At 38.2% G+C, this 12737-nt stretch overlaps 1 protein-coding gene across 1 annotated transcript in view; it reads left to right on the top strand.

Moving 5' to 3' along the window:
* LOC125754471 (sterile alpha motif domain-containing protein 1-like) overlaps positions 1–12737 on the top strand; it is a 33578-nt gene that overhangs the window by 3843 nt on the left and 16998 nt on the right. Inside the window, exon 3 of the mRNA XM_049106455.1 lies at positions 11232–11308. Within this exon, the coding sequence (XP_048962412.1) occupies positions 11232–11308 (77 nt within the window). The remainder of the gene's footprint in view (positions 1–11231; positions 11309–12737) is intronic.

Below are 12737 nucleotides of genomic sequence, written 5' to 3'. Positions count from 1 at the left end.
CCTTTCACTGAAACAATTACTGAGGTGGCAAGAGCTGTCAGAGTAAATTATTTGTAACTGTAGAGTCTAGTTAAATAAACACTTGAAGCATCTAGGGAAATCTTTAATGAATAAAAATGCTGGTGACTTTTGGTGAGTCTTAATGTTTCACATAGCAGCCACCATCCCTCACCCCCAAAGCAAGTAATCATATGGATGGCATTCCACATCTCTGGTATGACTTGCTTAATCAAGAGTGTGAGCAATAGGGACCTGTCCTCCAAAAAATCAGGTTTCTGTGTTTTGGTCTGCTTGGCAGTTTGCTAATGGATGTGCACAGAGGCTGGTCATTGTTTCAACTTCAATAGGCTGGGCAGAAGTGATTTCCCCATGGTATCAATTAAGAATCTTTAAAGAAACAGAACACTCATTTTTTTATCCTTTCCTTTTCTGGATTCATGCATTCATGAAAATCTCTGTCAGGTCACTGGATGACTAAAGAGATAATAAATTGAGGCTTCAGTAACTATACACAATAAAGACTATTTAGTCTTTGCAAAAAATAGTGTGAGAAAAGCATGAAATAAGCAGATGACTGCAAGCTTCATCATACAATAATAACAATCCCTATGTGTGAGAGGATCTGATCCATAGTTACCACTTTAACATTCAAAATGCCAATTCTCACACAAAATTGCAAAGAAACAGTAAAGTATGGCCTATTCATAGTAAAGAAGAAGAAGAAGAAGAAGAAGAAGAAGAAGAAGAAGAAGAAGAAATTGATAGAAACAATCCCTGAGGAAACCCAAACATTAGACTTACTAGAAAAATATTTAAATAAACTCTCTTAAACATACTCAAAAAGCTGAAGGAAGCCATGGACAAAAAACTAAAAGAAATGAGGTGAATGATATATGAATAAATATATAATATAAATAAAGAGATAAAAATTATAAATAGGAACCAAATAGAAATTCTGGACCTGAAAAACAGAAGAGGAGTTTATCAGAAGAGTTGAGTAGGCAGAAGGAAGAATCAGCAAACTTAAAGATAGAGCACATTAAAATTACCTAGTTTAAGGAGCAGAAAGCAAAGAGAATAAAGAATAATGAACAAAGCCTGAGGGACATATGGGACACCATCAACAATATCAGCATACACATTATGGGAACCCCAGAAGCAAAAGAGAAAAGGGGGGGGGATATTTGAGGAAATAATGGTGACAAAATTTATACATTTGTTGAATATTATGAATATACACCAGCTGGTAAGCTCAAAAAACTCAAAGTATGATAAATGCAGAGATCCACACTATAGTACATTATAACCAAGCTGTTGAAAGCTAAAAACAGAAAATCTTGAAAGTAGCAAGAGAGAAGTGGTTCATCATTTACAAGGGATCCTCAATTAGATTTAATGCTAATTTTTCATCTGAAAACACAGAGGTCAGAAGGCCTTGGAATGATCTCTTTAAAGTGCTGAAAGAAAAAAACTATCAACCAAGAATTCCATATCCAGAAAAACTATCCTTAAAAAGTGAAGAAGAAAGACATTCCCAGATAAACAAAAACTAATGAAATTCATTATTGATAGACCTGCCATACAAGAAGTGCCATCAAGAGACCTTCAGGCTGAAACAAAAGGGCACTAGATGGTAACCTGAAGTATTATGAAGAAATCAAGATTATTGGTAAAGGTAACCACACAGATAAACATAAAAGCTACTATTATTGTATTTTTGAATGTAACTCCTCTTTGTATTTCCTATATGATTTAAAAGCCAAAGGTAGAAAATAATTCTAAATCTATGTTAACAAACACACAATGTATGAAGATGTCACTTGTGACAATGAGAAAATAAAGAGGAGATGGAGCTGGATAGAAGCAGAGTAAAGGTATGCTATTGAAGTAAATTGATATCAATTCAAACTAGATTTAATTTATTTATTTATTTATTTATTTATTTATTTATTTATTTATTTATTTATTTTAAGAGACATAGAGAAAGATAGGTAGGGAGGGTCAGAGGGAGACAGAGAGAGAGAGAGAGAGGGAGAGAATCTTAAGCAGGCTCCAAGCCCGGCATGAAGCCAGCCAGCGGGCTTGATCTCCTACCCTGATTATCATGAGCTGAGCCAAAATCAAGAGTCAAATGCAAAAAAAAAAAAAAAAAAAAAAAAGAGTCAAATGCTTAACTGACTGAGCTGCCCAGGTGCTCCTCAAACTAGATTTTAAAAATAAATTTAGGAGGTGCCTGGGTGGTGCAATTGGTTAAATGATTGACTCTTGGTTTGGGCTCAGGTCATGATCTCATGGTCATGGGATTGAGCCCCACATTGAATTCTATGCTCAGTGCAGAGTCTGCTTGAGATTCTCTCTCCTTTTTTTCCTGTTCTTATCCTGCTCATGCTCATGCTCTGTCTCTTAAATAAGTGAATAAATCTTTTTTTTTATTAAGTCTTTATTTTTTAAGATTTTATTTACTCATGAGAGACACATACAGAGTGAGGCAGAGACACAGGCAGAGAGAGAAGCAGGCTCCACGCAGGTAGCCCCATGTGGGACTGGATCCCAGGTCCCCAGGATCATGCCCTGGGCCGAAGGTGGTCCTAAACCACTAAGCCACGGGGGCTGCCCAAATAAGTGAATAAATGTTAAAAATAAAGATAAGGGGGATCCCTGGGTGGCTCAGCAGTTTAGCGCCTGCCTTTGGCCCAGGGTGCGATCTTGGAGACCCGGGATCGACTCCCACGTCAGGCTCCTGGCATGGAGCCTGCTTCTCCCTCCTCCTGTGTCTCTGCCTCTCTCTCTCTCTCTCTTTCTCTATGTCTATCATAAATAAATCTTAAAAAAAAATAAAGATGGGGTGCCTGGGTGGCTCAGTCGTTTAAGTGTCTACCTTTAGTTCAGGTCATGATCTTGGGGTCCTGGGATCAAGCCGCAAGTCAGGCTCCCTGCTCAGTGGAGAGACTACTTCTCCCTCTCCCTCTGCCCCTCCCCACAGTTCGTGTTCTTTCTTTCTGTCTCATATAAATAAATAAATAAATAAATAAATAAATAAATAAATAAATAAATAAATCAAATCTTTTAAAAAATAATACATTTAAGATGTCAATTGATAACCAAGATAATAACTGGAAAAATGTATGGAAAAGGAAACAAAGAAGGAATTAAAGTTCCTTCGGTACAACAAGTACTGTATTTCTGGGACAAATCTCACTAGGTAATGGTATGTACAAGAAGTACAGTAGAAGAATCAGTCAAACAAAAGAAGGCAGTGTTGGAGGAAATAAAAAAAGATATATAGAGGAAACAATACATAGTAGAAGTAAGTCTTTATCAGTAATCATTTAAAATGTAAATAGAAGAAATCCACTTTATTAAAAGACAAAGATTGGTAAAATGAATTAAAAAACCATGATCTAACCATATGTTGCTTACAAGAGACTCATTTTAGATCCAAAGACACAAAAAGACTGAAAGTGAAAGGATAGAAAAAGATATTCCATGTGAATACTAACCAAAAGAGATCTGGGGTGGTTCTATGAGTATCAGAAAAGTAGATTTTTTAAAAAAGATTTTATTTATTTATTCATGAGAGACAGAGACAGAGAGAGAGAGAGAGAGGCAGAGACATAGGCAGAGGGAGAAGCAGGCTCCACACAGGGAGCCTGATGTGGGACCCGATCCTGGGACTCCAGGATCACACCCTGGGTGGAAAGCAGGCGCTAAACCTGCTGAGCCACACAGGCATCCCAGAAAAGTAGATTTTAAGTTAAAAGTTGTTAACAGGAGGAACACTTGGGTAGCTCAGTGGTTGAGCATCTGCCTTCAGCTCAGAATGTGATACTGGGTCCGGGGATCAAGTCCCATATTGGGCTCCCTGCAAGGAGTCTGCTTCTCCTTCTGTCTATGTCTCTGCCTCCCTCTCTGTGTCTCTCATAAATAAATAAATAATTTTTTTAAAAAAAGTTGTTGCAAGAGATAAAGAAGGACATAATACAGAGATAGATAAAAGGGTCACTTCATAAAGATGATATAACAATTGTAAGCATATATGCAGCAGACAATGGGCAGCCCCTCCCAAATAACTAAAGCAAATGTTGACAGAATTGAAGAAAGGAATAGACTATCTACAATAATAGTTAGAAATCGACTTTAGTATCCCACTTTCAACAATGCATTGAACATCTAGACAGAAGATCAATAGGGAAATAGAAGACTTGAGGAACACTATAAACCAACTAAATTTGGCACACATATACAGAACACCCCCCTCTACAACAGGAGCATATACATTTTTCTTGACTTTACATGGCACATTCTCCAGGATAGACCATATGTTAGGCCATAGAAAAATCTTAATACATTTTAAAAGATCAGAATCATACAAAAGATTTTCTCTAATCACTAGAGAATGAAGCCAAAAATCAATAACAGATGGAAAACTGGAAAATTCACAAATGAACAGAAATTGAACAACACACTCCTTAACAATGAATACATCAAGAAGAAATCACTAAGGAAATTAGAAAATACTTTGAGATGCATAAAAACAAAAAACACAATATACCAAAATAGGTGGAATGCAGTGAAAGCAGTGCTCAGGGGGAAATTTATAATTGCAAGTGCCTCACTAAAAAAGAAGAAAGAAAAAAAATAAAAAAGAAGAAAGATCTCAGATCAACACCCTAACTTTATACTTTAAGGAACTAGAAAAAGAAGAGCAAACTAAACCTAAAGCTGGCAAAAGGAAGGAAATGACAAAGACTGGAGTATATGGGCACCTGGGTGGCACAGTCAATTGCATGTCCAACTCTTGGTTTCGGCTCAGGTCATTATCTTAGGGTCATGGCATGAAGCCCTGCATTGGATTCTGCATTCGGTGCAGAGTCTGCCTAAGAGTCTCTCTCCCTTTCCCTGTGCCTCCCTTCACTCTCTCTAAAATAAATAAATAAATCTTCAAAAAAGATTGGAGCATAGATAGAGAATAGAAAACAATAAAGAAAAACAATGAAACCAAAAGAAAAATAATAAAATTGATGAACTTTTTAGCTTAACTAAGATAAAAAAGAGGATGCAAATTACTAAAACCAGAAATGAAAATGGGGACCATACAGAAATTAAAAGGATTTGGGAGATTATTATGAATAATTGTATGCCAAAAAATTACATAATGTAGACAAAATGAACAAATTCTCAGAGACACACAAATTATCAAAAATTACTCAAGAACCAGTAAAAAATATCAATAGACTTATAACAAGTAAAGATTGAATTAGCAATAAAAAACCTCCCGGGACACCTGGGTGGCTCAGTTGGTTAAGCATCCAACTCTTGATCTCAGCTCAGGTCTTGATCTCAAGGTTGTGAGACCCAACATGGAGCCTACTTAAAACAAAACAAAGGAAAACAAAACAAAACACCTCTGAAGAAAGAAAAGGCTTTTATTTATTTATTTATAAATTGAGATGTAATTTACATATGGTGTTATTATTAGTTTCACATATACAATATAATGATTCAATAATTACTCGGTGCTCACCATGGTAAGTTGTAATCACCATCTGTCACCAAACAATGTTATTACCATCTTAGTGACTGTATTCCTTATGCTGGACTTTGAATTTTTTCTGGACTTATTTATTTTGTAACTGGAAGTTTGTATCTCTTAATCCCCTTTATCTATTTTACTCATCCCCCAACCCACCTCTCCTCTGGGAGAAAATGCTTTTAAAAGAATTTAAAGAATTAATACCAACCATACTCAAACTCTTCCAAGAAACAGAAGAGGAAGGATAACTTCTTACACATTCTTTGAAGCCAGCATTTCCCTGATACAAACCCAGACCAAGATGCCACAAGAAATGCAAACTGTAGAGCGATATCTCTTATGAATATAGATACAAAGATCCTCAGCAAAATCCTAGCAAACCAAATCCAACAGCACATTGAAAGGATTATATACCATGACCTAGTGAGATTTATCCCAGGAATACAACAATGGTTCAACATAAGAAAATCAATCAATGTAATAACCACATGAACAGAATGAAAGAAAAGAAAACAGAACATCTCAATTGATGCAGAAAAGGCATTTGACAAAATTCAGCTTCTTTTCATGATAAAAATACTCAGAAAAGTAGGAATAGAAGGGAGTTTCCTTAACATGGTAATGGACATTTATGAAAAATCCCACAACTAATAATATCCTTGATGGTGAAAGATTGAAGCTTTCTGCCTCTGATTGGGAACAAGACAAAGATGTCTGCTTTCACCATTGCTATTCAACATTGTACTGGAAGCTGTAGCCATGGCAATCAGACAATAGGAATAAATAAAAGGCATCAAAATTAGAAATCAAGAATTAAGCTATCTCTTTCAAACATGATTCTATATAAAGAAAATCCCATTGAATCCACACACACAAAATGCTAGAGGCAATAAATGAATTCAGCAGACTTTTAGGGAACAAAATCAATTCACAAAAATCAGTTGAGTTTCTATATACCAACAACGAACAATCTAGAAAGGAAATGAAGAAAACAACTCCATTTAAATAGCACCTAAAATAATAAATTATCTAGGAATATGTATAACCAAGGAGATAAAAGACTCAGATGCTGAAAACTACAAAACATGACTAGAAGAATTGAAGAAGACTTAAATCAATGGGAAGATTCCATGGTCATGAATTGGAAGACTGAATATTGTTAAGATGACAGTATTCCCCGAAGCAATCTACAGGTTCAATGCACTCCCTCTCACAATTCTAGTGGCTTTTTTTTTTTTTTTTGCAGAAATGGAAAAGCCAATTTTCAAGTTTATAGGGAACTGCAAGCAGCCCTAGAGAGCGAGAACAACATTTAAAAGAGAAAAAAATCAGAGAACTCACACTTCCTAATTGCAAAACTTACTACAAATCTACAGCAATAAAACCAGTGTGTAAAAAAAAAAAAAAAAAAAAAACAGTGTGTGACTGGCATAAAGATAGAAATATGCAGACCAATGGAATAGAACTGAGAGTCCAAGCAATAAGCCCGACATTTATGGCCAGTTGATTTTTGGCAAGAGCGTCAAGACCATTCACTGGGGGGAGGAGGGAAATGAGAGTCTCTCTTTAAACAAATTGTGCTGGAACAACTGATTGACCACAGGCAAAAGAATGAAGTTATACCTTACCTCATTCCAGATACAAAAGTTAATTCAATGTGGATCAGCAAACCTAAATAAAAATGCCTAGATATAAAACTGTTAGAAGAAAACTTAGGGGGATGCCTCGGTGGCTCAGCGGTTGAGCATCTGCCTTTGGCTCAGCTTGTGATCCTGGGCCCCTGGAATCGAGTCCTGCATCAGACTCCCCAGAGGGAGCCTGCTTCTCCCTCTGCCTGTGTCTCTGCCTCTCTCTGTGTGTGTCTCTCATCAATCAATAAATAAAATCTTAAAAAAAAAAGAAAACATAGAGGCAAAATCTTCATCACCTTGGACTTGACAATGGATACTTAGACGTGACACTAAAGCAGAAGCAACAAAAGGAAAAGCAGATGAACTGTTCTTTCAAAATTAAAAACTTGTAATAGATGAATGCGAGCTGTACCTCCAAACCTGAGATGAGTCAGCTGGGAGCTGTCATTAAGTACAGTCAGCTGAAAGTCTGAATATGAATAATGTAATGGGTTGTGCTATTTACAGGAAATTAATGATTTATTTTATTTAAATTTTATGTGGTTTAATGTGCGTCCCAAAAAGTTATCTGCTTTGGAAAAGCACATGTATCGAACTTTCCATTTTGGCATAAGAAGAGAGGCATACCGCTTTTATTAATAGACAATTTCTCCTCCTGTCTGCTGAATAAATAAATGCTGAGCTGAAGGAATGCCAAGTTACTTGCTTGCCGGGATGCTCTCATGCGTTGGCTCAGTTCTGAGAGGAGGGGCAATTGTGACAAGGGAGGTCAGGAGGCTATTCTCTTTGTCTGTTAGGAGATGATGACAGTTTGCTCTGGGTGGAGTAGTGGAGAAGGAGAGAATTGAATGTTTTTGAGAATTACTTCAGTGAAGAAATCCAAAAGTTCTGGCGATGGATTGGAGAGATGTTGCATTAATTTTCTATATTGAGTAATAAATCACCACAAACTTAGCAACTAAACAATACTCATTTATTATCTCATGGTTTCCACGGGTCAGGAGTCCAGGCATAGCTTGCTGGGGTCCTCTGCTCAGGCCCTTAGCAGACTTCAGTTAGGTGCTGGCTGGGGCTGTGGTCTCGCCAGAAGATCAACTGGGAGAAGATCTACTTCCACGCTGCCTCAGGTGTTTGGAAGAATTCATCTCCTTGCAATTTGTGGCACTGAGATCTCTTTTCTTTCTGGCTGTCAGGGGGATCCCCCACAGTTCCTTGACATATATGACAGCTTACTTCTTGAAAGCTAGCAGGAGAGTCTCTCTCATTTCAACCCACGGGATGGAGTCTTATATAACATAATCCTGGGCCTGGCATCCTGTCACTTTGTCACCCTTGCAATATAACACAACCTAAACAAGGTACTGACATCTACCACCTTGGCCATATTCTACTGATTAGAAGCAAGTCACAGGTTCTGCCTCAAGGGGAAGGAGTTATATAAAAGCATGACTCAGTGGAGGAGGGGAATCACCTTAGAGTGTGTCTCCCACAGGGAAGATAAGGGATAGCAAAGTGCCGGCTCTAGAGTTCAGATTTCTGTTGAGCAGGTGGGATATTGCCATTTACAGAGATAGAAAACATGGAGGAGCATATTGGTTGAGGGAAGATCTTGAGTTCAGTTGTGGACAAGTTAAGCTGCTCAAGGGCATGAACCGTGTCTAGACTGTTCTTCACTTTTTTTTTTCACTCTTTATTCTGTACCTACGGTAGTTCCCAACACATAGTAAGTGCTCAAGACAATGAATGAATGAATGAATGAGATCTGTGAGACATCCTAGTGGAGACAGTGACGAGGCCAGTGTCTCCTAGAGGTCACTGGTGTTTGTACAGTGATTAGCACTTTGCCTTGGATGGAACAACCTGGGAAAGAGAATGGGGGGGGGGAGCAAGGATCTCAGGACTGGGTGCTGGGAGTCCCCAAACTGAAAAGTCAGGCTGAAACGGAAACACTGGCAAAGGCTACCAAGAAAAGTAGACACAAGAGTGTGGTGCTGAATGCTGTGGAGAAGTTGAGACAGGACTGAGGGGTCCCTGGGGAGAACTGGTTTTGGTGGAGTGGTGGGGCTCAGCAGTCAACCCCATGGGCTGAGGCATGTTCAGGAGGTGAGGCAGGGGAGGGCAAGCAGGCAGTTCTTTCTAGAAGTTTGGCCATAGGAAGGAGGGATTGAGTGATAACTGGAGGGAGATGCACCCACTATTGAGATCATCCAGGTACTGACATCAAGAGAGGGCAGCCCAAGGCAGGTGCTGGGGCACGCAGGACTAGATGGTCAGGGGGAGAGAGAGCACCTTCTCTGCCTGTCTCATGGTCTCGCTTTTATACCCTTTTATACCGCTTTCTCGATCATGTTTTTTTTTTTTAAAGATTTATTTATTTATTTATGATAGACACAGAGAGAGAGAGAGAGAGAGAGAGAGAGAGGCAGAGACACAGGCAGAGGGAGAAGCAGGCTCCATGCTGGGAGCCCGATGCGGGTCTCGATCCCGGGACTCCAGGATCGCGCCCTGGGCCAAAGGCAGGTGCCAAACCGCTGAGCCACCCAGGGATCCCCTCGATCATGTTTTTATTACAGTGAAGCTAATGTAGTTCTTTAAGAATATTAAGAATGGAAAATATGCTCAAGGAGCCTCTTTCCTCTCCCCTTCTCTCCCTCTGTCCCCTTCCTTCTTTCTCATCTCCAATAATTCTGTCTAGAATTTATTTGCTCCCTCTCTCCTTCCTTCCCTCTTTCTTTCCATCCTTTCATTAGTATGGAAGAGCCTTGAGTTGTTCTCATTGCCAACAAGTAGGTTTCAAGAAAGAAGGAGAAATTGAAGATAAAGAGAGAGAAGATGATACTTGATTGCGTGAGACTAGCCAGAAAGCAGCAGGGAGATGGATTTTAGGGCACAAGATTGGCTTTGGGGTGGCCAAGGGACAGCAGCTCCACTGTGGCAGGAGGAAAGGAGGAAGGTATGGTGTGGGCCCAGCAGTGTGCTGGTCTGGAGTCAGCAAGTAGAGGGGGGTTCCCAGAACTCAGGGCCCATTGTCTTTTGTGTCCACCTTAGTCCCTGAGACACCACCTTTCACATAATAAACTAACAATACTTGTTGAATGAAAGAATATGTGCCGAAACACTTTAAAGGACAGCATACATAGCACATTTTTTCCTTGATTTTTCAACATGAAGTCCTTATTGACTTTACTTATCATGAATGTAGCACATGGTTCTTGTAAAAAAAAATTTTAATAATGTAGAAAATTTCCCTTGAAATTCTACCTCACAGAGATAACCATTGTTAATGGTGAGCAGCTACCTTACCAATGGGTTACATATTAAACAAAAGACAATATATGGAATTGTGTGAGCTGTTTCTCTCACTTTCACATTATATCCTTTATGTCAATATGTAAAGATCGTCCTTATCTTTCGTAACACCTGTCTGGTCTCTTGGTCTCCATAACACCTCCGAGCCTCATACATTTTTTTTTTTAACAAAAACCCTTTGATTAGCATTTAGGTTGTTTCCAATTTTTTCAATACAATGACTGTTCTCGTTCATACCTCTTTGCACACCTGCACCATTATTTTCTTAGAATAAATTTCCAGAAGAGGGAAACACATGTGTACATTTAAAATTTTGATATCTCTCTCTAAATTGCCCTCCAGAAGGCTCTGCCAATTTGAGCTTTCATTAACAGCTACAGGTGCCTGTTTCCCCACACTCTTGCTAACAACTGGCTTATAAATCTTTTAATCCTGTTAATCAAAGTGAAAAGTGACATCTCATTTTAATTTGTTTATCTGCAATTGCTAGTGAGATAGAACATCTTGAACAGGAGTTTTGGCCATTTGCATATCTTTTATGGAGTGCTTCTTAATGCCTTTTACTCATTTTCTATTGGGCTTGTAATGTTCTTATTCTAAATAATCCATAGTTTAATAATACTGCTCTTTATCTGTTGCAAATATTTTTTCCATTTTGTTATTTATCTTTTAGCTATGCCATTGGTTTGCTTTGCGATATAGAAAATTTCTCCATCTTTCCTGTCATTTTATTTTTTACTTTTTTCTTTTTTCAGTAGGCTCCACACCCAACATGGAGATTGAACTCATGACCCTGAGATCAATAGTTGCATGCTCTACTGACCAAGCCAATCAGGTGCCTCTCCATTTTATTTTACTTATTTTATTTTTTAATGTAATTGAAGTACTCTTAAGAAAGCTGATAATCACATTAAAATTATTTAAAAATTCTATTTTTTCTGTTACTTTGTAGTTTAAACTTTTTCATTAAAATTTTATCCATTTTTTAAAAAAAGATTCTGTTTATTTACTTGAAAGAGAGAGAGAGAATGAGCGGTGGGGAGGAGCAGAGAGAGAGAGAGAGAGAGAAAGAGAAAGAAAGAAGCAGACTCCCTGCTGAGCAGGAAGCCTGCCCCAATGAGGGGCTGGATCGCAGGACCTTGAGGTCATGACCTGAACTGAAGGCAGACGCTTAACCAACTGAGCCACCCAGGTGCCCCAAATTTTATCCTTTTCTGCTTATTTTTTAAATTAGATGGACAATATATGATTATATTCTAGTCACTTTCTTTTTTGTTTATTAATTAATTAATTTATTTCTAATCACTTTCTTAGAAGTAATAATGGTTATCTGATTAAGATTTGTCCTTTCAAAATCCTTTAATGCATTTACATTCATATACTCGTGTGGACATATACACACATATTTAACATAGTGTCATTCTATATGTGTGATTTATAACCTGTTCTTTCATTGAACAATAGTTAAGTATTTCCTTATTAGTACCGATAGATTGCCTTTTCTAGCTGCCGCACGATAGTCACTTGTATGAATGCACTGTAAGATGTGGTTTAACTCTTTCATTTTTAAATCTTTAATCCATCTGAATTTCATGGGTATACATATGTAACTGAAGTGAATGAGGGATATAATTTAATTTTTTCCCCAATAAATTTCCAGCTATCCTAATACCATACATTGAATAACCCATATTTCCTTTACTGTCTTGAAATGTTGCTTTACAACTGAATGAATGCTAGACTGATGATGTTGGGAGGTAGACACAGCAAAGTCTTCAGGAACTGAAAATAATTTTAATAATAATAATTTTAAAATAATAATTTTAATTATTATTCATGAAGGAGCTTCCTGCTTCTGCTGGAGCAGCAGTACCAGCTAGCCTGCTGTTCCTAATTCTTCCCCCCCCTGCTCCCCCCACCCCCTGTAGCTTGCTCTGCACAGGTGTAGAAAAGGACTGACCAATATTCCCTAATTGTTTTATCCTCAGGTACATGGAAATCCTAGTTTTGCAATAAGACCTTTCTCCTCCTCCTTCTTTTTCTTCCTCTTCCTCCTCCCTCCCCGCTCTTCTCCTTCTTCTTCTTCTCCTCCTCCTCCTCCCTCTCCCTCTTTCTTCCTCCACCCTTCTTGTCCTTCTTCATCCTTTATAAGTCTGTGATGAACTGCCTATTAGCTTCATCTCCCCTGAATTCTTGAGGTGTGTATGGTTTTATGTGCCATGTGGCTCAGGAGAAGACCCTGATCACTAACATTCCCTCCTGGG

The sequence above is a fragment of the Canis lupus genome, chromosome 37 (assembly GCF_003254725.2).
Source record: "Canis lupus dingo isolate Sandy chromosome 37, ASM325472v2, whole genome shotgun sequence".
Lineage (NCBI taxonomy): Eukaryota > Metazoa > Chordata > Mammalia > Carnivora > Canidae > Canis > Canis lupus.
Note: the sequence above shows the minus strand (reverse complement) of the source record. Positions and strands in the feature narration are given on the sequence as shown.